Below are 22,442 nucleotides of genomic sequence, written 5' to 3'. Positions count from 1 at the left end.
CCATCCTGTCATAAAAAGTCAATTTTGTACACATATCAAAAAAGGTATAATTGACATGTTCAAAAGCCAGCCTCCTTAAGTGCATGTTGATATGAGATGAATACCCATTAGAAGAGGGACTTGAATGGAACACAGAACTCAAGTAAAACGGTCTTCATGTATTACCAGACATCTAGAAACTATGGGATGTGTATGGGATGGAGTAATGGCAAGGAGGTATATGGATATGAGGGTGCACTGATGTACCAGCAGGGGGCCTCAGTGAGGAGGAATACAGCAAATCGAAACTACTTTAGTATAAACCAATTTCTTCCATTTGGACATTAGTACATGTATTTATTATAAGAATAAGCATTAAGTATGACGAGTTACATAAAACATCATACCATTTGAGTTCAGTACTGCGTTAAATGATTTTCCAAACAGTTGATTCATTACATTTCTGTTTTTATCGGTGTCATATTATTATTACTACCATAATGCCATTGGCCATTTTTAGCATTATTTATTTAGCGTTGGACATTTCCAGTTAAATAATGTCAGAAGTGGAACAAGATAAATATTTACACACAAAAGTATAATTTGTTGTTATTTATCAGCTTGTAGTTGAAAGTTACTGTTGCAGTCACAAAATAGGGAGGAGGCTGTGTCAAGTTGGATTTTTGTGGGTGCCACAAAAGGAGCATAACCAAAGGATAAAAACCAACAAAGGTTAAATAGAGAAATCGACTTTAAGTAAATATTACAGACTTGTAGAGTTTTTTTAGATTCCCATTACAAAACGTCGACTCATGGAACCAATGAGTTAACGCTGTTTTTTTCAGCCGGAACCTACGAGGTGGACATAACGGAAGTTTAGACGGTTGCTCTGGGTGAACGAAGAGAGCATTGACAGCATCGCATCAAACAAGAAATAAAATCAGTCCCCCTATATCAACCCAGTCTCTCCCCCCTTTCCCTCACCCATGGCGTCCAATTCTAATATCGATATTGAGGGTGCGACCCAGCACCTTCGGGACATCCTCAAGCTCGACCGCCCCGGCTCCGGTAAGTTTGACCGGGAACGAGCAGCGGCTGCGCTAAGTTTAGGCCGCAGAAGCTAAAGCTAGCTGGGAGTTAGCGCGCTGCTACACAATGCTACCTTCACTGGAAAAAAGTTAGCTCAATAGCAGTTTCACTTTAAAACGCCAACGGAAGACACCTTACCGCTTGGAGGTGCAGCCCGGACGTTAAATAATATCCACATTTAGCTCCATATTAAGTTCGTCACAGTGTTACAACGCTAACTGCGTCGGGAAGGTCTATCGTTTTATCGTCCCCGGCGTTAGCTGCGTTACGAGCTAGCCTCGGTCCCAGTCTATTTTCTGGTGTAAGAAAAAAAGCTGTGTCCTTTACTGCTAAGTGACGACAAAATAGGACAATGTTTCTGTTTATTCGAAATTATCCATGTAGTACCCTCTTATTTGTGACAGTAAATAGTTAAGGCAAATATATTTTCACTGTTATCAGGGATTAGCTCGACCCTGCATAACTGCGTAGAAAGTCTGTGTCTGTGTTCTTTGCTAATATGGATACTTTTAGGCTAGTTTCAGGTTTATTTTCGAAAGCCGTCGCCGGTTGATTTAGGAACTCGCACCTGTCAAAATTGGTCAAGTATTTTAACCAAGACACTAAGAATAATACTAGTAGCAGTAGTAAAATAGTTGTGGAGAAAACTGTAGACTTAATATGTTGTGAACAGAATATCCTATATCTTCTACTAACGCTATTTATTTACTCTTCCATTTACCTTTTATTTTATAGGAGAAAGTACATCTTAATCCCTGCCTCTTTACTGAAGCTGACGTTAACTGTGTTGTTAACATCCATTTAAATGTCAGACAAGTCAGCTTAGTGCAACCAGGCTTGAGATACACATTTAACATCCATTGCAATAAATAAACATGAAAAACCCCCAAACTGTAATAACTGGGAATATTACACCTTCAGTTCTGCTTACATTGCTGTCTTGTTTATAAATACAAAATGCTCCAACTGGACAGTTTTCCAAATATTAGTAACAAGCTCACAATGATGAACTAGAAGTGAGTCATAATGTGGTTAAGCAACAATGTTTTGTTTCCTCATTAGACACTAAAAAGATGGGGCTGGATGTAAGATTTCATGATGCCATGATGCTTATAGATCTTTTTTTCCCCCACACAGCAGACATTTTAACTGTTAGAGATAAAGAACAGGTGTAATTAATAACATCAATCAGCTCTGTTGTGTCTCATCATCCCCCCCTCCCCCTTCCCTTTGGCACTGGGCCAGCCTGCGCATAAGCAGGGACTCGGAACCAGGAAACATAATGTCATTAGTTCCACCTGCGGTTTTCCTGCTCTTACTTATTAAAACGTATGCTGCTAAAGAAGTGTTACAGTGCAGTCAGACTGGAATTGAATGAAAAGCCAGCTGACACCATTCTCCTCACTGGAAAAGCTTCTTAGGAGCACTTTCAGTAGCAGTTTGTGACCTTCCAGAGTATTCAAGTGTATTAAATTATAGTTAAGCAATTTAGTAATGCAAATATTTATAATAATCTTTCTCGTGGAATGTCTTTGTATAGTACAGAACCACCGCTATAATTTTAGTTTGGTCATAAAGGAGTTGAGATTTTATTTATCCACCTTTCTCTGAAATATAAAAGCTAACTGAGTGGGATTTTAAACTGAAAATCCTGACTTTCTGATAGATAAGAACACTCCAAATTTTAAGTCAGTTTAAGTTAAGCTTAAACTCCTTTTTTTTTTTTACACTGACATGTTTAAGTTGCATGATTTTGCATCAGATTGTAAATGCTGTCAAAATTAGACAAAATAACATCACCTCTTTCGAGGGATTGAATCTCCATGCCGGCTTTGACCTTTTTTGCACAGTTTTATGTATTCGCACAGTGTCTCCCAACGTGACCCGCTCCGTATTCAATGTCTTTCCTCAGATGCACAATCGAGCAACGGTCAGAGAAAGCCTTCTTTTAACGGAGAGCTAAATGGGTTATTAGGAACGGCGGGCATTTTAGGCGATCTGTCAACCATGTCAGAATCCACCCGGCCGATCTCCACGGATCTAAGCATCACTCAGGAGACCCAGGTCATGTAAGTGTGTGCGTCTTAGAATTAGTTACTTGCATGCTTTTGTAGATGGACTGGATTTTTGTCGCCACTTTGAATTTGTGTGTGTTTATCAAACTCGTGTGCTGCCAATTTTAGCTGCCTCTCTGGCGATGACGGGTCGACCTGCATCCCCATCACTTCCAACAATGTGGAGATCGTGGCGAGCCAAGACTCTGGCATCAACAGCAAAGCTCGAGGCAGCAACAAGGTAAGAATCCCAAATCATCAGCAACGCAGCACCCCTCGTCTGCCAGTGTATGAATCAGAAATGTGGTGACAGTCAAATTTAGCGTGTACCTGTCGAGGGTCTGTTACTGTTATTTTTATAATGATCAAAAGCCGCATCTGTCATGACTCAGCAGACTGTCATGAGCTCTCCTTCTTTCAAGTGACAAGCTGCTGCGCCTTACTAAAAATATGCATCCCTGCGCTCATTTTTACAGCTGGAATATTCTTCTCCTGTGTTGTTTTTGCTGTTTTCTAAATGAAAAACTGGCAGCTGTAAAAATAGTAATATCATTTTTGTTTCATCACAGAACTACACTTAGCATAGTTTTCACTGGCTGGATTTTGCTCTTGAAGAAAAGTTTGTTTATTGAGCACTGATTAATTTTGAATGATGAATTTGTTCTCAATTTAGGTGAAGATTCAACCTGTTGCCAAGTACGACTGGGAGCACAAGTATTATTATGGGAGACTGATAGCTGTGTCCAACTCCTTCTTGGCCTATGCTATCAGAGGTGAGTCCTGAAGTCATTTATTGTTATTATTAGTTATTTAAGCCTGGAAGGACACAAATATAAAATAGCAACTGCTACAAATTGGGAGTATATACTGCAGTGTTGAGAATTAACTTGCAGCAGCAGTGGTGGTGGTGGGCAGTGGGCATGCGACCAATCGGTGTACATGTAGAGATTCATACATTTTAGAGGAGAAGAGTGTTTTCTGTAGTTACAGTTTGCATCGCGTGCAGATTATGGGTATAGACTAGATTAGCATCCGCACACAGAGTAGTCTCTAGTTACTCAGTAACACGATGCTGTACAGTGTATATGGTTTTTGTAATACCTTTTTGGGCTTTGTGAATTATACCTCTAAAGCAGGCTTAACTTAACCCTGTTGTCTTTCCATGGGCTGTGCAACTTTTGTCTTCAGGGTCAAAATTGTCCCGATCTGATTAGACTGTGTATAAAGCATAAAGTATAAAATTCTGTGTTAGACCTTTTCAGCCAACGTCATTCTAACTTATTACCACAAGTTTTACACTTATTTTTGAAAAAGATGGTCAATAGGCCAAAATGAAATTATAGCTCACTTTTGAGTTAAAAAAGCAGAAATTATGAATAATTTCAATTAAATTCAAGATCAGAAGAAAATATCAAAAACTGGTACATGTTAAAGGTTAGTCACCGTACTGTTTTAAAACCATTTCAGATTTTTCAATGGAAGCACATAATCACGTGTAGACCTCAGCAGGAGGGTTCAAATTTAAACTTGTGTACAATGAATACATTATTTCAGATAACTGAATAAAAACAGTCAGAACTCTTTTACCTGATGCCAGATAGTTTTGACATATGGGATATATGTGTGAGATATGAGTTTTATTTTTTGCTGCACCCCAGTGAAAAGGAGTTTAATGGAAATTTCAAAATCAGCTGCAACATCCTCTACTTGAATCAGTGTTTTCATGACTTCATTCATTCACTGCAGTCAGCCGTTTTCATTTTGGACTATTTCTTCAGTAGCTAGAGCATCATTCTAATACCTTGGTGCAACATTCAATTTCCTCTATGTATTATATCATTGTCAGATACAGGGATTGTGTCTGTGTTCGCTCTGTTGAATAGGTCAGTACTGAGCGCTTTAATACCCAGACTCCTTGATTTGTGTTTTTCTTTAAAATAAACCTTCTTCCCTCAGGAGCCAACAACCACGCTATGATTCGTGTCCTGAGTGTGGGTTTTGCTGAGCGTTCCCTGCTGAAGGGCTTCACCGGAGCCGTCACAGACCTGGCTTTCGCCCACCTCGACTCCTCCCTGTTGGGCTGCGTCGACGAAGCCGGCAACCTGATGGTCTGGCAGCTCACCTGCACTGGCAGCAAGATACTGTATCCTGACACGTAGGAGACACTGAAAAGTAGCGTGTAGGAAGATGTGTAGATCTCCACAGTGTCTGGCACAGATCAATGTTACTGCCGGTCTTTGCACTGTTTGTTTCATCTGATTTTCAGCCTACGCTATCTTGTGTTTTTACACTAGCCCCTTTGATATCACAACCTGCTTTTGGCATAGTAATCACAGAAATAAATGATCCAAGAACCGCTCGTTTTTCTCTCGTATTCCTTAACCCATCCTCCTCACAGAGATCAGATCGTGGTTCACATCCGACGACCAGACGACACGCCGCTGAACTTGCACCGTCGTCTCGTCTGGTGCCCTTTCATCCAAGACGAGAACGAGGAGAACCAGGACGACACCAGCCAGACGTTGGCCCTCCTACATGAAGACAGGGTATCAGCAATTCCTCTTACTTAAGCACTTTCTACTGAAACTGATTTAGAGTCTAGAGTCAGTCAAGCTGGCTCATGAGAGATGATGCTAGCAGGTATGATGTTTACCATGTTCCACATCTTAGTTTAGCTGAAGCTGATGAGTATTGGTTATAAATGATGCCAGGTGAGGAGTCAGAGTATCATAGTTATTACTGTTCATGGTTGACACAGTTTATTTGTGCCATACACTGATTTTAACTTTACAAAGAAGCATTTCTAATTTTGTCCTCCTTTTTTTTTTTTCTTCTTCTTCAGGCTGAGGTGTGGGACCTTGAAGTCTTGAGAGCCAACAATAGCAGTTGGCCTATTGATGCCACAGATCTGAAAGAAGGTCTCATCACTGTCAAGGGATATACGCAGGTAGGTGTCAGGATGAAACACTGATGTAACTGCACAATTTTAAATTGTGTGGAGTCAAGTATTCAGTTTAATAATGATTTCCTCATAGTGTTCTCATTTTGAAATACTCCTTTGTCACTTTTGACATTAAACATAGAACTGTGTTTAATGCTTCATACGTCAGATATCTTGATTTATGAATATAAAACTCCAGCAGTAACAACTAGTTCAAAGTGGTATGCTATAGTGGAGCAGAATAAGCTCGTATATACTGTATATAGAAGGCATTGTGGATTTTATGACTAAAGCAGTGTTTCTAGATCATTTTCAGATGCATTTAAGATTTGATTTGTGGGGGAGCAAACAAAGGCATAGGGCGAACAAATTTCACGCTGTCAGTTTTCAATTTTATTTCACTTTTTCTCAGGCATAACGGAGGTATACATCAGTTACATTTGATTTTCATGCTTTTATTACACATAGGTTGCAGAGAACTGCTGTAAACTCCTGTTTTTGTAAAGTAAAACAGAAAGTTGACTTCACACAATGTAGATTTAATGTGTTAAATTGGACTGAGCAATGCTGTTGTAATGTCAACATCTCTTAACCCACCCGACTGTGACATCAGTTCAGTATGGTGATGTGTGTCCTTCATAAGACCAGTCTAGTGAGCGTTAGAAAAGGGCAGTGCACTCAAGGGCAGCCTTTTTGAACTCTTTACACCCTTTCTTGCAGCAACTGCGGATAGGTTGGGAACAGCTCTGTGAGGTTTCTGTCCACAGCAACTGCCATCCCGTTACTGCCTTCACCCAGCACCTATCAGAAGAGCTTGGCAGTTCAGGGTCAGGGTTGGGGGCCATTATACCTGGAAATAAACACCTGTACTTGATAAAGACCCGAGCCAAATTGATGCTTTAATCTGAATTTAGTTGGAGGTCATGGCAGAGGCAGCTAACAGCAAAAGAGCATCTTTATGAGGACAAAAATGCAGTTTTGGCAACGATCTACATGATTGTAATGCAGATGGAATAATGGGGGAAAAATTGGAAAAATGCAATGCCGAGGTCAGTGACCGCTGACGGTCGCCAGAGCTCTGACATATATTGCCCCCCTGTCTGAAATAAAACCTTTGTATATGTAGATTAGGTGCTGAAACTTTAATGCTTTATTCATAAAATACACAGTTGGTTTGTCTGTCTGTCACACTACTACATGGTTTTAGGTGTTTTGTTGTAATAGAATGGATTTAGCTAGATTCCCAGCTGAAAGTTGTTTTCTTTTCCCTCCAGCGAGTCAGTGAAGGTGCCCTGTCTCCAGATGGAACCGTGTTAGCCACAGCCAGCCATGATGGATACATCAAGTTCTGGCAGATATACATAGAAGGGGGACAGGACAAGCCAAGGTAAGCACGGAAGAGGGTGCTCTATTTAAATATTGACTCGCTGTCTCATATGTTTGTACACCTCTTCACATAACGTTAATTCCATCCAAGGAGCGGCTGAATTTCCTGAAAGAAATAAAATATGATACTCATGATTTCGTCCTCCGTCTCTCTTACACTCTCTCCATCTTTTCTGTCCAGATGTCTTCACGAATTGCGACCTCACGGAGGACGTCCCCTCTCCTGCCTTTTCTTCTGCGACAACCACAAGAGGCAGGACCCCGAGTGAGTGCGCACAAAAAGCAGGACATGCGTATATTAATCTGCTGCTGTTTGAGTTTGAGCTCATTTACAGTGTCCTTCTCCACATCTCTCATTGTAGGGTTCCTTTCTGGAGGTTTCTGATAACCGGAGCGGATCAGAACCAGGAGTTGAAGATGTGGTGCACTGTTTCCTGGACCTGTTTACAGACCATCAGGTTATTGCTTTTACTTCATCGTTTGAAATTTAAATCGATGCGTAAAAAAACACAACCTTGGCAGATCCGCCTGCTTCCATCAAGTAGTTGATTCAGGAATAACTGAGAGAGCTAAATTGAAGGTCAAAGCTTTGGTCCCTAAAATGAGTTTATGTTGTTTCAATAGATCCATTCAGTATAGTTCAGTATAGTCAAAATTGAATAAAAACTCAACTTAAAAATTCTGTCCTTTTTGTTGTAATGAAAAACATCATTATTATTATTATTATTATTAGTATTATTTTTTGCTGTCTGAATTACATGTTCTCAGTTAAAGTTATTGGTTAAAAGTAGCAGCTTTAAAGATGATGGAGACTAATGATGGGGTGTTGTTCTCTTGCAGGTTCTCTCCAGATCCGTTCAACTCAACAGTTCAGCCAAGTCTGAAGGCTAGTCTGGACCTCTCCGCTGAGTATCTCATCCTCACTGATGTACAGAGGAAGGTGAGCACACTGTCATTAGCTGTGTGGTTTAAAGAATGTTCTATATAACTGTTATAATAATAATAATAATAATAACAATTATTATAGTAGTGCTTGTCTTCCTTTAGTCTGTTCATTCAGCACTAAATTTAATCTTTAATCTCTTTTTAGACCTAAGCTTAGTCTGTCAGGGATACCACCCCAGTATTTTGTAACTGTTAACCCGTTATCTGGACCAAACCATTTTCCTCGGTACCCCCATCATCACTCAGTCCTGTGCCTAGCTTCATACTTGTTTGCTGTCGCTCCTCTCCAGGTCCTCTATGTGATGGAGCTGCGGCAGGACCTGGAGAGAGGCAAGGCCAGTTTCACAGCTGTGTCCGAGTTCCTGCTGACCCACCCTGTGCTCAGCTTCGGGGTCCGCGATGTCACTCACAGCCGCTTGCGACACACTGAGGTGCTCCCTGCAGAGGAGGAGAGTGAGAGCATGACAACAGGTGTGTATGTGCAAAAACACACACACACACACACACACACACACACACACACACACACACACACACACACACACACACACACACACACACACACACACACTTACAGCCCAAAAAGCAAATGACTTATATCAATCTTTCAGTCTTTTGATCAACACTGTTACCACTCATATTTTTATCATGTTAAATATATTGTGGGTATGTGTGTGTGTGTGTGTGTGTGTCTGATATTTTTGGGGTTTTTTCTCAGAGGGCACTCAAGGACCCACAGAGTCCAAGTCTGGGATCCAGATTAAACTCTACTGTGTTCACACCAAGTAAGTTCCCTTCCACTGTTTAATGTCTGATGTCCAACTTCACACTGGCTTCATTACCAAAGACTAGATCGTAATGGTTGTCATAGTGATGAACGTATAGATTCACTAAAGATTTGACAAAACGTGGACCACTCTGTATTTATCTACATGTGTGTGTCTGTGTGTCTTCAGGAGTCTGCAGGATGTCCAGATCTGGTTCCAGCCCAATGCGAGTTCCAGCTCGGCACTCTTCCTGCCCCACTCTGATTCTCAGGATGGTTTTGGTAAGTCACCATTTGTTAAGATGTAATAGTTCTCTCTGCTCCTGTTGATCTCTTTGCTCTACATGCTCGGTATGACACTCTGTGTTTGTGCATCTTCTGAATATCAAACATTGCCACACAGCTCTTCACATTTTATATGTCCAGCTTCGTTTTCAGACCACCTGACAGACCAGAGCTCCGACAAGGAATCGGGAAGCGGCTCCCAGACAGACTTGAGGAAGATCCCTTCGCTTCCCGCTCCCACCGACTTCCTGTCAAACTTGGCCGCCAGCAGCGGGGTGATGCCCAAGCTGATGACTCCCGACGCCTTCATGACACCAAGCACTTCAGTACGAACAGCCATGAGCTTAGTTTTCATCTTTTCATCTGTTTCTCTGCACTAAATGAAACGGGCTGTCTGGTTGATGTCTGAGTTTCACTGCAAAACACTTCAGCTTTGGCAAACGAGCGCTTAGATTAAAACTTTTTTTTTTTTGTTGCCTAGCAACATTTCGCTCCATGAATAACACCCCCCCCCCCCCCCCACTCCCCTTTTGAGTCAGTGGAATGCTACTACATGTATTCAGTACACACAAACCCATAACCCTGTTAATACAGTCTGTTATTCCTATTACATGTACAGCCACAGTGACAATACATTTTAGGGTAACAGTTTATCATTATTTTCTCTGACAATATGTTTTGGAGAGTTTTATCATTAATTTGACTGTCCAGAGAATAGTTATGATACATTTGTAGTGCCAATATTCAGCTCTGTGCTTTAATTTAGTCAGGATTGGGAGCTCATGCTATTTGCTGGAAAATGCTTATCAGTAAGTTAACATCAGAAACTGTGCCAAGGAATATGATGCAGCATATAAATGCGGCACAGTATTTTGGGGAACCCCCCCCCGCCCCTTTTTTTATTGTTGTAGAGAGATGTTGTGTATATGTATGATACTGGAGATGTTGGGATTACATTGCCAGTGCCTCTCCACTATCTGTTTTTATTCTATTTAAATTTTTTTTCCCACTCTTAAATTAGCGAACCCCCCCCCACTCATACATTTTGTCACCCTTTAGGTACCGGCATCCCCCGGCAGCAGTGCCAGCAGTCTGACCATAGTAACAGCCATCAGTAGCAACTCTGACTCAACTAACAGGTGAGCCTTTTCTCCTTTTATCATTGATTTTTAGATAAGATGGTAATAAAGCAGTAACTAACTAGTGGCCACTATGTTCTAGCACAGCAGAGCGTTTGCCAGCTTCTCTTGGCTGGGATATGAATGTGAAATAAAATGTTAACATCTGTGCCCTTTCAATTGAGCATTGCAACATAAGTTTGCAACAATATACCAGCTCAGCCATTTAAAATGTTAGGAGTTTACTCACCTTGAGAATAATTGACAATAGCTACAGCTGTTGCGTTGTTTTATGTTGTGATCACATGTGTAAGTATGTGCGTCTCACTGTGTGCAGAGCTACGGACGACGTCAGCCAGAGTCCCAACAGAGCAGAGAACAACAGCAGCAGTAGTCTGGCACTCTCCACCTCCACCAACAGCCCGAGACCCGCTTCTGCTGTGCTGCTGCCTGGACTGGAGAACCTGCAGGTAGGACCTGAGACACTTCTACTGCTCCCAGCCTCCTGAGATTTCCTTAAACTAGGACCCCTATGTAGCAGAAATGTGCAGTTATTTTTGAAATTGGTGCGTCATGACTAGAGAAAACTGAGCAAAAGGCTGTTGGTTCCTTAAAGGGGAATCCTACAATAAGCAGAATGTATTGCGTCCGTTCCGTCCAATCAGACTGACTGGCTCTACTGACGGTGTGTTTATAGCCAGCAGAGTGGCTGTTCAGCAAAGACTGAGCAGCATTATAAGCCTCTTTAAGGAGGCTTATTTTCATTAAGAAACAATTAACCTGATTGAGTGTGGATGTATCGCACAGCATCATAACACAAACTGAGCACCAGTCAATCAGTGCAAACTTACTGAGAGCTGTGCACAAGCCAAAGCTGCTGATGGACAGTCACAAATGGACTGCACAAATGGACTGCCCGAATGTCTGCCGTCTCCATTTGTGCTTTTTGGCGCCAAAGATTCCATATGTAAGTATTTTTGATGATGAGGAGCTGCACCCTGGATTAACTCTACCGCTAAAGGTAACCAGGTATCAAAATAGTTGCTGTTCTGTTTTATAGTTAAATATAATATTCTGTCAGAGAGTGAAGGTTTACTAAAGCACTACAAAGTTTTCAGTCTATCTTTTTCTCTCTGACCATCCTCACTTTCCTCCAAATATACTGATATTTTAAAGTATTGATCCAACATGGAGGGAAGTTAAGCATTGTTTATTTGCATATACTGCTCACATTGTAATGACACAGTGCAGGTGAAGTTTCCCTTTTAATAACATACTTATATTTGTCAACGCTCTTTCTCTCTATCTCCAGGTGCTGGCGTCTCCTAGCGGCCCCCTCACCCTCGACAGCAGGGAGATTCAGGTCCTGGACTCTCCCCTCCTGCCACCACTGGCCTCCCCGACTCGGGCCCGCTCCCCAGACGTCATCTCCTCAGCCTCCACAGCCATGTCCCAGGACATGCCGGAGATCGCATCCCAGACCCTGCAGCCTCAGCGCAGTCTAGTGTGCAGCTTGGAGCCTTTGACTCCTCTTTCCGCTCTCCAGACAGACAGCATGGCGTCCGCCGCCTCCGCCCTGCACCTGCTCACCTCGTCGCGCACAGCCAACAACAACAGGTACATTAATGATAAAAGCCACAAAATGCAAAAACGCACACGTACGTTCATTCAAATCAACAAAATAATTGTATTTTCTCTCACAGCCTGCTGCCCCTCGAGCTCGGAGGTGCAGAAGGACCGGTCGGCGGGTCAGTAGATTCAGAGCCCAGACTCAGCCACACCCCATCTCTGTTAGAGACGGCCTTATCGCACGAGAACCCAGCGGCGGGAGGAGGCTCCTCAGACGGTAGCGTCAGCCACACACCATGGCCGGCAGCGCCTGACATCACCAGGGAAACTAGGAATAGTCTGAGGGATAACGGTCTCGCAGACTGGTAAGAAACGTCACACAAATTCATTAAAAAACTTAAACATCTACTAAAGAAATTCACAAAATTGTATTAATTTGATATTATTTTCCTTCCAAAATGGATATACAGTTTGTGCAGCTTCAGTAACTCGTTCACCAGTCACACTTTAACATTATTATATAGAGCACTCAGACATAGACACCTTGACATGAACAGACATTGCATGAGAATTTCAAGTATAAAGCCGGAGATGACATGTATTGACAGTATGAGCAGGCTGTCTGCTGTACAAGTCAGTGCATGTCATCTTTTGAAGCCGTGTTTGACAGGTGTGTGTGTGTGTGTGTGTGTGTGTGTGTGTCATTGCCTCTATGATTTATGTGATGTATGTCGGTTGCATCGTAGCTCAAGAGAAGAGTCGAAGGACAGACTGCTGAGTTCACCTTACCCTCGACGATCGTACCACCTCACACAGAATGACAGTCAGGATGCCGGTGCCGAGCAGAGGTAACACACACACACACACAAACACACACACACACACACACACACACACACACTTCCTAGTTTATGCAAATGAACAGACCAGTTTGTCAGTCTAGAGGCATATCACAAATCAGGGAAGAGTGATGTTTTGATTCTGTTGACCTTTTCTGAGATGAATACAGAGCATGTGGCACACAGTGTGCAGCTGTCTTATTATGTGTGTTTGTCCTCGTTTAACCCAGTGACCCGGACGATGAGGTGTCCAGCTTGGCGTCGTCCTCTGGGAACTGTGGCTCTCGCTCTTCTCACAGACTACCAGTTAAGGATTGGAAGACATCACCACGAGCCTCGCCAAAACTGAAGAGAAAGCCCAAGAAAGACGACGGGTACGTTGATGGTAACATGAATGGAATCTGAGTTTGAAGTGAAGTAAAAACTATTTGGCAGTAAACAGTGTTTTGATGAAGGATGCTGACTTCATGCATTGTGAGATGGCTTGTTTGGGTTTGAGCATATTTGTGGATTGTTGACTGACAGAGAAGTGATCAGTCACATTGAAATAAACGTAGTTCAAAGTGTTTATACATTCTTTCTTTCTTCTCCTCAGTGAATCATCCCAATCAAGGCAAATGGACTCTGGTCAGGTGAGGTCATCACAAAAAAATGCATACCGAGCCAGAATAATGTTATGATTGCTACGTTTAACTTATTATCAATTATTATTATTAAACTTCCAAATATTTTTAATGCAGGAGTAAATTTTTTGTGGGAACAATTTATTTGAGAAGTTTTACCAGAGTAGAAAAGGACACATTGTCGTTTCTTCACTCTCAGTCCATCTTTTCAATCAAACCTTATTTATATAGCAGCTTTCATTCATGTTAATGTAGTTCAAAGTGCTTCACAGTTGATTGACAAGCTGATAATCAGACAGAACAAGTGTAACATAAAGAAAAGGAACAAAACCAAAAAACTAATCAATAATATTAATATCACCATCTGTAAGCTTAACATCTGAGGTCGTACCAGGAACTGTTGCTGCTGGCTGTAGATTCTTTTCAGTTTGTTTATTACAAAGTTTATTTAATAATCAACTAGTTGAATTTGTCACTCGCTGCTTTTTTGTGTCAGATTCTACCACAAGAGACTTTTCATATGTTTTAACACTTCTTTCTTTCGTCCAATTTGTTCCCCCTCCTCCCAATAGATGAATGCAGAGGTACAGGAAGAGTTGTTGATGCTCCTGCGCAGCCAGCAGAGGGAGTTAACTGATCTGCGTGGACAGATTGAGGCAATGCAGAGCTCCATTATGACCCAGGTGGAGCACGTCCTGACCAACCACCAGGAACAAGAACGTATCCTTCAGTACTTGAGTAGTTTATGTTAAACCTCCAGAGAAAAGTAAGTTTAGTTAACAACTGTGATGCCATTAGTAGCAGAAAGTCCATCAGCAAGTAGGAGATAGTGCCGAGTTCTGTGAGCAGACTGGCCTCCAGAGTTGTCATTACAGTATACCGTTCTGGTCTTGTAACGAGCCTCCGACAGCGTAGTCTTGTGAGCCTTGACCTTGGATGACATCAGAGCGCAGACTGGAGCGAGTTCTGGTCGAGAGTCAAAATCATCAGCAGCAGCTTCAGGAACAACTCGGCCAGCAGCTCAGCCACACCCTCTGCTCCGCCCTCACTAACAGAATGGACAAAGTGCTAAGAGAGGAAATGAAGAAAACCGTTCCACCAAGTAAGAAACCACAGACACACTCACAATGTATGACAGACACTGAAATGTGAGGATGTGAGGATTGACATCTAGCCAGTATTGTATATGATGAGTAGAAATGTGTAACAAACATTTAGATGCCAGGCAAGAGCAACAGTACTGATATGAAGGCAGCCTACCTCTCTTAAGAGCACCAAGCTGATGAAATGCAATAATATGATATAAATACTCTCTGTTCAGACAAGACCTACATTATTAGTGGACTCACTTTTATATAATATATGACGGCAAAAACAGGAAAAAAACAATGAGAACAAAATGAACAAATAACAGAGACAGAGGCAACAGATCAAAGTTTACTGTGCAGACATGCCAGCCACACTCCTTAACCAGACAATGGTGGTATTTCATTGTCAGTCACAGATGAGAAAAGTCTGTTTACACACACGGTAGTCTGTCTCTCCCGCCCCAGGTTTCCCCCTCGCACACACAAATCTGTGCTTAGTTTATGAGACTGAAGAGCAGAAATCTTCATTCTTTACCTTTTTAATTGTAACCAATATACTTTTCTTGAATTTTGACCATTTCTGAGACACATTTTTTGTCTTAAGTTCAACAGTTTTTAGTCTAAAGCACATGTCCAGACTATTCCATAAAGGGTCATGTGCCTGCTGCAGGTTTTTGTTCCAACCAATCAAGAGAACACCATTCAACCAATCAACTGCCTGATGACTGAGATCAGCTGATTGAATGAGTCCAGCCTGGCCTGATTGGTTGGAATGAAAACCTGCAGCCACATGATCCTTTTATGTAATAGTTTGGACATGCTTAAAAACAACAGCTGGTTGCAGCACAGACAGCTCTCTTCAGTCAGTTCGCCTGGATGTGCCTACTGTATGTTTTTCTATCATAGGAAGCTTTATGAACACAACAACTAATGCTTACCTTACATTTGATTTGACGTATTACAGCTAAAAGCTCATTTCCATCAGTAACATCAGTGATGGACATGTTACTGAAGGTTAACAGTCTTGATATTCATTTAACACCACTGTTTCCTTGCTGAAAACCAAAATGTGTAATCAGCTACCAACTTTTTTTTCACCCTACCTCAACTCAGTATCTGCCAATACTGCTGCACAGAACTCATAGGGATCATTTCTATGTTACTTCAGTGCTACACAATGTGGATTGATCATATCATGCCTGTCACTAAGTCCTATTTTAATAAGGTCAGTTGTGGTGTATACTGCTCTGTGCATCCTGATTTAAACTAGCTGTAAACATTTCCTGTTTAGCAGGAGCTTGAGGTATATAACTAGGTTATGTTCATCTGCTCCTCTTACATCCACTCCGTAAAATGTTGTTTTGCAGCACAGAAAAAAAATAAATGGAAAAACAACACAAAGTGCAGACTAGGCTGTACATGAGTAAATTACAGTGTTATTTTAGATCATCCTGGGCAGGAGATGAATTTAACATAATTAAGGCAGCAGAGGTGGGTTGGGCTATGACACTAAAATTATCTTTTGGAGAGATGTTTTCTTACCTCTCCTGCCCTTCTAATTTAAAGATGAGATGTTTTTGTTTTTTTGTTTTTTTGTTTTTTGTTTTCTCCTCTAGACTTGATCACACACGTTATAATTATTATCATTATTATTGAGGAGTTTCTTGATAATCTGCCTTGTTAAATCTTTTTCCCTCTCTAGCAATCTCTAAGAGTTTGGAGCCAGTGACTGGTCAGCTGAACAACACAATCGCTGCCAAACTGACCGCTGTGGAGGTCAGCCTGAAGGACAATGTCAGCAAGGTGGTTAAATCCAAGGTAGGCGGCCCGGCTTAAGCCCAGTGTTTTCTCCACACCTTTTCACACAAATCTTCTTCATAACATTGTCTCGTTCTCACAGTAGCTGCTTTCTGTTTTGTATTTTTGTATATTTTTGTTTTTCCCAGAACACGACAGACGCAATTGGTCGCGCGGCAGCCGAAGCGATGCAGGGGCCCATCCAGGCAGCCTATAAAGACGCCTTCCAGAGCATCGTGCTGCCTGTTTTCGAGAGGGGCTGCCAGTCCATGTTTCAGCAAATCAACGACAGCTTTAAACAAGGGACACAAGAATGTAAGACCATCCAGGACAAAGAAAAAGAAACATAGGAAACTGTGAAGGTTTAGTGACTGTCTCATGAATGGCTGGTGTCCTTTTTGAGACTCTTAATGAGGCTGCTTTCTTTATGTTGGTCGTTCTCTGTACTGAGCCCTGGAAATTAGGCCCTATTTATCTAAAAACTCAAATTAAATAAGCATCTCTTTCAAAATGTTCAGGGGCACTTTTCATAATGACGCCTTTTTTCGGAGCCCCGGTACTCATGTGTTGATAAGCAGTCTGTTCTGAGGTTGTGCTTGTGCTCACCTCTTCTAAAACTTTTAAACTTTTTTTTTTTCCAAGGCTGTCATAATGTGTACAGAGTGGAGGGGGTAGTTTGCCTTCAGTAAACAGGGAGACTATAGTACTTCTGTCCTTGTGTGTGTGTGTGTGTGTGTGTGTGTGTGTGTGTTCTTCTGAGCTTGTTCAAATTTCATTTTAATCCATGATCAAATTCAGAGCTCGCTGCTCACTTGGGCTTTGTGGTAGTTCTAAAATGTTAACAGGGCTGCTGAATGCAGCCATAGATTATATACTATACTCACATCTTAACTAGGCATCTTAATATTGTACTTACTACTTAACGGAGCTTTGAGTGTTTTTATGAAACCATTTCCTGTATACTTTCACATTCGCAGACATCCAGCAGCTCGAGACCCACGTCAAGAACAGAAGGCAGAGGGAGCAGGAGACGCGGGACCCCATGATCGGCCAGCTCCAGCAGATGATGGACAGCTTCCAGAGCTCCACCGATCAGCTGGCCAACAGCATCACCACCAACGTCCGGGCCGAGGTCCAGCATCAAATCCAGATGATGGTGGGAAAGTACGTATCCTGGCTGTCCCTCATCAATCACACAGTCAGCCTCTTTTGAGAAGTTTACTTTAACCTTGATATTTTTTCTTATTTTTAAAAGGATCTCTCTATCTGGGAGTTAGTCCTATTTCCTTTCTTCTGTCCTCATCTGTCATTTAACTACAGATACTTCCCTAACAGCCACGATAAATGTGTTAATACTGTAAATCAAATTTCTGTACTTTACAGGGTTTGTTACATTTCTAAATATATTTTAGAAAAACATTGATAGTCCATCTACATGAGCTGTCACTGTTGACTGATATTAGCTGCAGTGATGGATCTGACAACACTGATTGACATTCCAAGCAGTCATTCTGACTATCAGCAAGTATATTAGCAGATGTCTTTGCTGACAGTCCCGGCTTGTATTCAGCGCCTTATTGAGCAGGTGCGTAATGGACTGCAGAGTAGAAACAAGCAAAGCTTAATCCTGGGGCTAATGTAAGAACATAAATTCGATCGAGTCTCTTGTTCCCTCCGCAATTAATTTCATGGCCTCTGGAGCTTATAGATTTGTCGGGGGCAGAGCGGAGAAAAGTGGTCGACCAGCTTCCTCTTTATAAAAACTTTGAGAAGAAAATGACAGACTGTGGCCTAACTTTTAGATTGAAAATGATCGCTGGCATGACAGCTATATCAAATCAAATGTTGTGTCCACAGAGAGAAAAGATACATTCAGGAAAAGATGGATGGATGAAACTGTGACTGACCCAGCTGACTTCCATTGCAGCATCATGGTTGAAAATCCAGTTTCTGTAATATGGAGAATAACCCTCCGTCTGCCCTTTTTTTTTTCTTTTGTCCTTTTCCTCCCCCAGCTTGCAGGAGTCTATTCTTAGCCACGTGCAGCGCATTGTCAAAGGAGAGGTGAGCCTGGCGATGAAGGAGCAGCAGGCGGTGGTCACCTCCAGCATCATGCAGGCGATGAGGTCAGCGGCCGGCACGCCCGTCCCCACGGCGCACCTCGACTACCAGACGCAGCAAGCCAACATCCTGCAGCTCCTCCAGCAGGGACAGCTCAACCAGGCTTTCCAGCAGGTAACACACACACACATCCTGCAGCCTTTACACTTAGATTAAATGCCTGACTGACTTCCAACAGATTGTTGGCATGGAAACCTGTAGTTTTTGTGGTCAGAACAAATTTATACTGTATGTTACATTTCAGTGTCAACAAGGAGTTCTAATAGGAGGAGGAGCTTTTATATAGCTTTATATATTTGGTGGGACTTTCACAGCCTCACTGCAGCAGTTCAAGAGTGTTTTGCTTATAGATTAGTTGAGATATTAAAAGCCCGTCTGTCTCTTCCTCTGTCCCCAGGCTCTGTCAGCCACAGATCTGAACCTGGTCCTGTACGTGTGCGAGACCATCGACTCTCAGCAGGTGTTCGGCCAGCACCCCTGTCCTCTGAGCCAGCCCGTGCTGCTGTCGCTCATCCAGCAGCTCTCCTCCAACCTCTCCACTCGCTCCGAGCTCAAAATCAGGTGCGTACAATAACGGTTTGACCTGCACTCATCTATAACAACCCCACATGTCTCCTCACGAGGGTAGAATAAGTGTACCCAAAAATTCAGTGTGCCATCCGACTTTAAACAGTTGCGAATCCAAACAACACACTTTAAAAACACACACCATACAAATGCACCACTGTGTGTTTTACCTCTACCAACAGGTTAAAAGCATCATGTGTCTGAATGTAAACACATAGAATTAGGCCTATTATCTGCATCATTGAGTAATCAGCCAATTACTTTTCTACTAATCAGTTAACCGTGAAATATATCAAATGTAAGTCCATAGACATTCAGTTTACTGTCATATAGGACTATAATAAAATCAGAAAATATACATATTTCATTCAAGTCTTAATTTCCAGCTCACTGTGTGATTAAATACGGTGAATTAATTTCTCTTCCACACAAGCCAGGCCTTGCACTAACCTTGATCAGTAATAAAGCGGGCCTTTCCCTAAACTCTAGCCCCTCATCTCATCTCCATGGTGCCTCCATTATTCTCTGTCTCCTGAGCGCTAAACGGTGCTAAACTGCTGACCCCATCACGCTGCTCTGTCTGCAGCCCCGCTACATAGCTGTCAGGGGAGTGTAGATGATACCGTGAATAGCATCGCAATTTTGGGATGCTCGTTTTGTTCATTCGACACCGTTGCATCTTTTTATTGCGCCGATCTCTCTCACACCTGTGTTTTCTGCTCATAATCTTTTTTTTTTTAGCTGGATATGTGTTAACGTCTATCCTCAGAGAGCCACACACATGTCCCCGTCTCATACGAATCCCTGCTTCCCTTCTCTAAACCTCTACCTCAGTCTCTTTACAGCACTGCTCAGAGTCCCGATCACCAGTCTGATTGCACCTTTACTTTAGAGCTGCTTAATACGGCCCTCTGGTGCCTCTCTGTGCCATCTGGAGACACACATGAGGGCAGCGGGGCGTGGTTCAGTCTGAAGCATTAAAAGCTAAAACATCTAAACATCTTCTTAGGTCTGCTTTATTTAACTGCTAGTTTTATTGAAGCCCTGCAGGAAAGGCCCACGCGCTAATGACTGACCACAAGCTGCTTGGTATTGGGGTGAGAGAAATAAAATCACAACACACGCACAGCTCATGGTCTGAAATCTTTACTCAAACAGAAGGTAACACCATCAAAGCACCTTTTGGCAGCTTTGCACTAGATATAAGGGTTTTTTTTTCATTTTCTTTACAGATTTTTTTAGAAGAATGTGGGAAAGAAACAAAAGCAGTGTTGAGGGGTGTTGGGTCCAGAGTGTCACATCCACAAAAGCACTGTGTAGCATCATTAGCCATTTTAGAAAAACATGTTCAAGCAGATGCAAGAATACAGTGAAAGTGGGAGAACATGAACAGCAACTTAGTGTGATTTTCAAGTGTTTTCAAGTGTGGGGCGCACACTAGTTACAGGCAGATTGACACACTGTAGAAAGCTGTTGAGTATCTGTAGAGCTCTGTGCAGTGACATTAAATATCTTTTAAAGAGTGCATTGGCAGTGTTATGGGGATTTGATAGACCTGTGATGCTAGTGTTAGACAACCGTGGCTGGAGGCCAGCTGGCAGCGTGAGAGCAGCTCTAATGTGAGACTGGGGTCAGCTAGGCTCTGGATATGGAGATGGATGGTCATTTAAACAGTGAGGGGTGGCAAAGCAGAGCAGGAACAGAACACTGGTGGGTAGTCGAACCACCAGATGTCCCACTATAACTATTCACGGAGGAGTGAAATGGAGGATGACTCGATGGACACAGGTGAGGATGGCCACAGCTCAATTTAGGCAGCAGTATTGGAGCGAAAACACAAAGGTGAACATTCACACAGCGGGCCAGCAGCCAGGGGGGGCGATCAAGGACCGAACTTGACATTCAAACCGGCTTTTCTCTCTGTCCCATGCAGTCACTCCAAGGGTCAAAATACAAATGTATGAGGAAGGCATCTTTGCACTGCTTTCATATCTGAGTGAATGAAGTTTTAAACCTCATTTTTAACACATTGTGAATGCAGACCTTCTTTCACTTCACATCATTTTCAGTTTCTCGGGCAACATTTTTTCAACCTGTCTTTCTTTTGAGCTCAAGGCTAAAGACTGCAGTCCTCATATCTAAATAGTATCTGCCAGACTACAGCTTACAGTTGTCATAGTCGTTTCATATCTATATATGTGTCTATGTGTTGATGTAGTAGTAATGTCTCTCTCTCTCTCTCTCTCTCTCTCTCTCTCTCTCTCTCTCTCTCTCTCTCTCTCTCTCTCTCTCTCTCTCTCTCTCTCTGTCTCATGTACAGTTACCTGGAGGATGCCGTGATGAATCTGGACCACGGCGACCCCCTCACAAGAGACCACATGGCCTCCATGCTGGCCCAGGTCAGACCGAAGCTGTTTGCCTTCCTGCAGCAGGACCCCCACAGCCCACTCACCAAGAGGGCGCGGCGCCTGATGATGATGCTGCAGGGACTCGTCAATCACTAATCCTCCATTTAAGAAAAACAGAACAAAAAACAAACCCCGGTGCAGAAGAGATGACTCCCTCACACTACACATCACTGAGTCCATTTATGTTCAGTTTCCAAAGGAGAGAAAGAGCATCCTGGATCAGCACCCAGGACAGCCTCACCCCACTTTGAGCAGGTTCTCACTAGTTTGAGATGACTGATGATGATGATGATGATGATGATGTCACTGCAGCACTTGGGAGCTGGAGCTAAAAGCAAAGGAAACAAAAAGAGCTCCAGGAATTTTGGGAGGATTTGGTGGTATTATACAGGCTGGAGATTAGTTTTAGACCTCAAGAGGAAGGTTCCCCACTAGTCCCTCCAGTCCCTCACCACAACTCTAACCCCCCCCCCGCCCCCACCACCACCACTTTTTTTTTTTTTTTACCTCCACTTCTATCTCCTCCCATTCCCCCAGCTCTATATGCACCAGTGATGTGTCAAGTAAGGAAATAGAAACATTTTGTTTGTATATGTAACTTTTTTTTCTGCTCCCAGTACAAGACAATAATGGTCTGGACAGAAAGATTGTTCTTGATTTCTGTTAAAGTTCACTGTAGTTTCTTTCAGACCTTCGTTTTCTGCTGCTCCATCACCCCTTCTTTACAATAGGCGTCCTGGTTCTTCTCTGTTCCTTTTTATTCCCATCAAGACTGTCTCAGAAATGACAGACGGAGCGCCTTGCCCCCCCCCCCCCCCACAAACTTACACACAACTCCCAACACTCTTCCGACGTCACTTCATCTAA

The 22,442-nt window shown here is 42.5% G+C and overlaps 1 protein-coding gene across 2 annotated transcripts; it reads left to right on the top strand.

Moving 5' to 3' along the window:
- The first annotated feature begins 883 nt into the window (after positions 1-883).
- Positions 884-22,045, top strand: edc4 (enhancer of mRNA decapping 4). Of its 2 annotated transcripts, none has more exons than XM_053318981.1 (30): positions 884-1,047; positions 2,981-3,137; positions 3,252-3,363; positions 3,796-3,895; positions 5,079-5,265; positions 5,521-5,668; positions 5,965-6,069; positions 7,338-7,450; positions 7,631-7,714; positions 7,812-7,907; positions 8,290-8,389; positions 8,685-8,865; positions 9,113-9,179; positions 9,351-9,442; positions 9,599-9,771; positions 10,505-10,584; positions 10,901-11,033; positions 11,876-12,180; positions 12,267-12,497; positions 12,879-12,980; positions 13,202-13,345; positions 13,567-13,603; positions 14,167-14,314; positions 14,541-14,696; positions 16,385-16,500; positions 16,629-16,794; positions 17,457-17,643; positions 18,495-18,714; positions 18,998-19,161; positions 21,488-22,045. In XM_053318981.1, the coding sequence occupies exons 1-30, from the start codon at positions 966-968 to the stop codon at positions 21,669-21,671; spliced, it is 4,170 nt and encodes a 1,389-aa protein (XP_053174956.1). In that variant the 5' UTR covers positions 884-965; the 3' UTR covers positions 21,672-22,045. The 2 variants fall into 2 exon arrangements, with proteins under 2 accessions (XP_053174956.1, XP_053174955.1); XM_053318980.1 differs by having other exon boundaries at positions 9,587-9,771.
- Positions 22,046-22,442: the final 397 nt, after the last annotated feature.

The sequence above is a fragment of the Scomber japonicus genome, chromosome 5 (assembly GCF_027409825.1).
Source record: "Scomber japonicus isolate fScoJap1 chromosome 5, fScoJap1.pri, whole genome shotgun sequence".
Classification (NCBI taxonomy): Eukaryota; Metazoa; Chordata; class Actinopteri; order Scombriformes; family Scombridae; genus Scomber; species Scomber japonicus.
The sequence above is the reverse complement of the archived record's forward strand: the minus strand, read 5'-3'. Positions and strand labels throughout refer to the sequence as shown.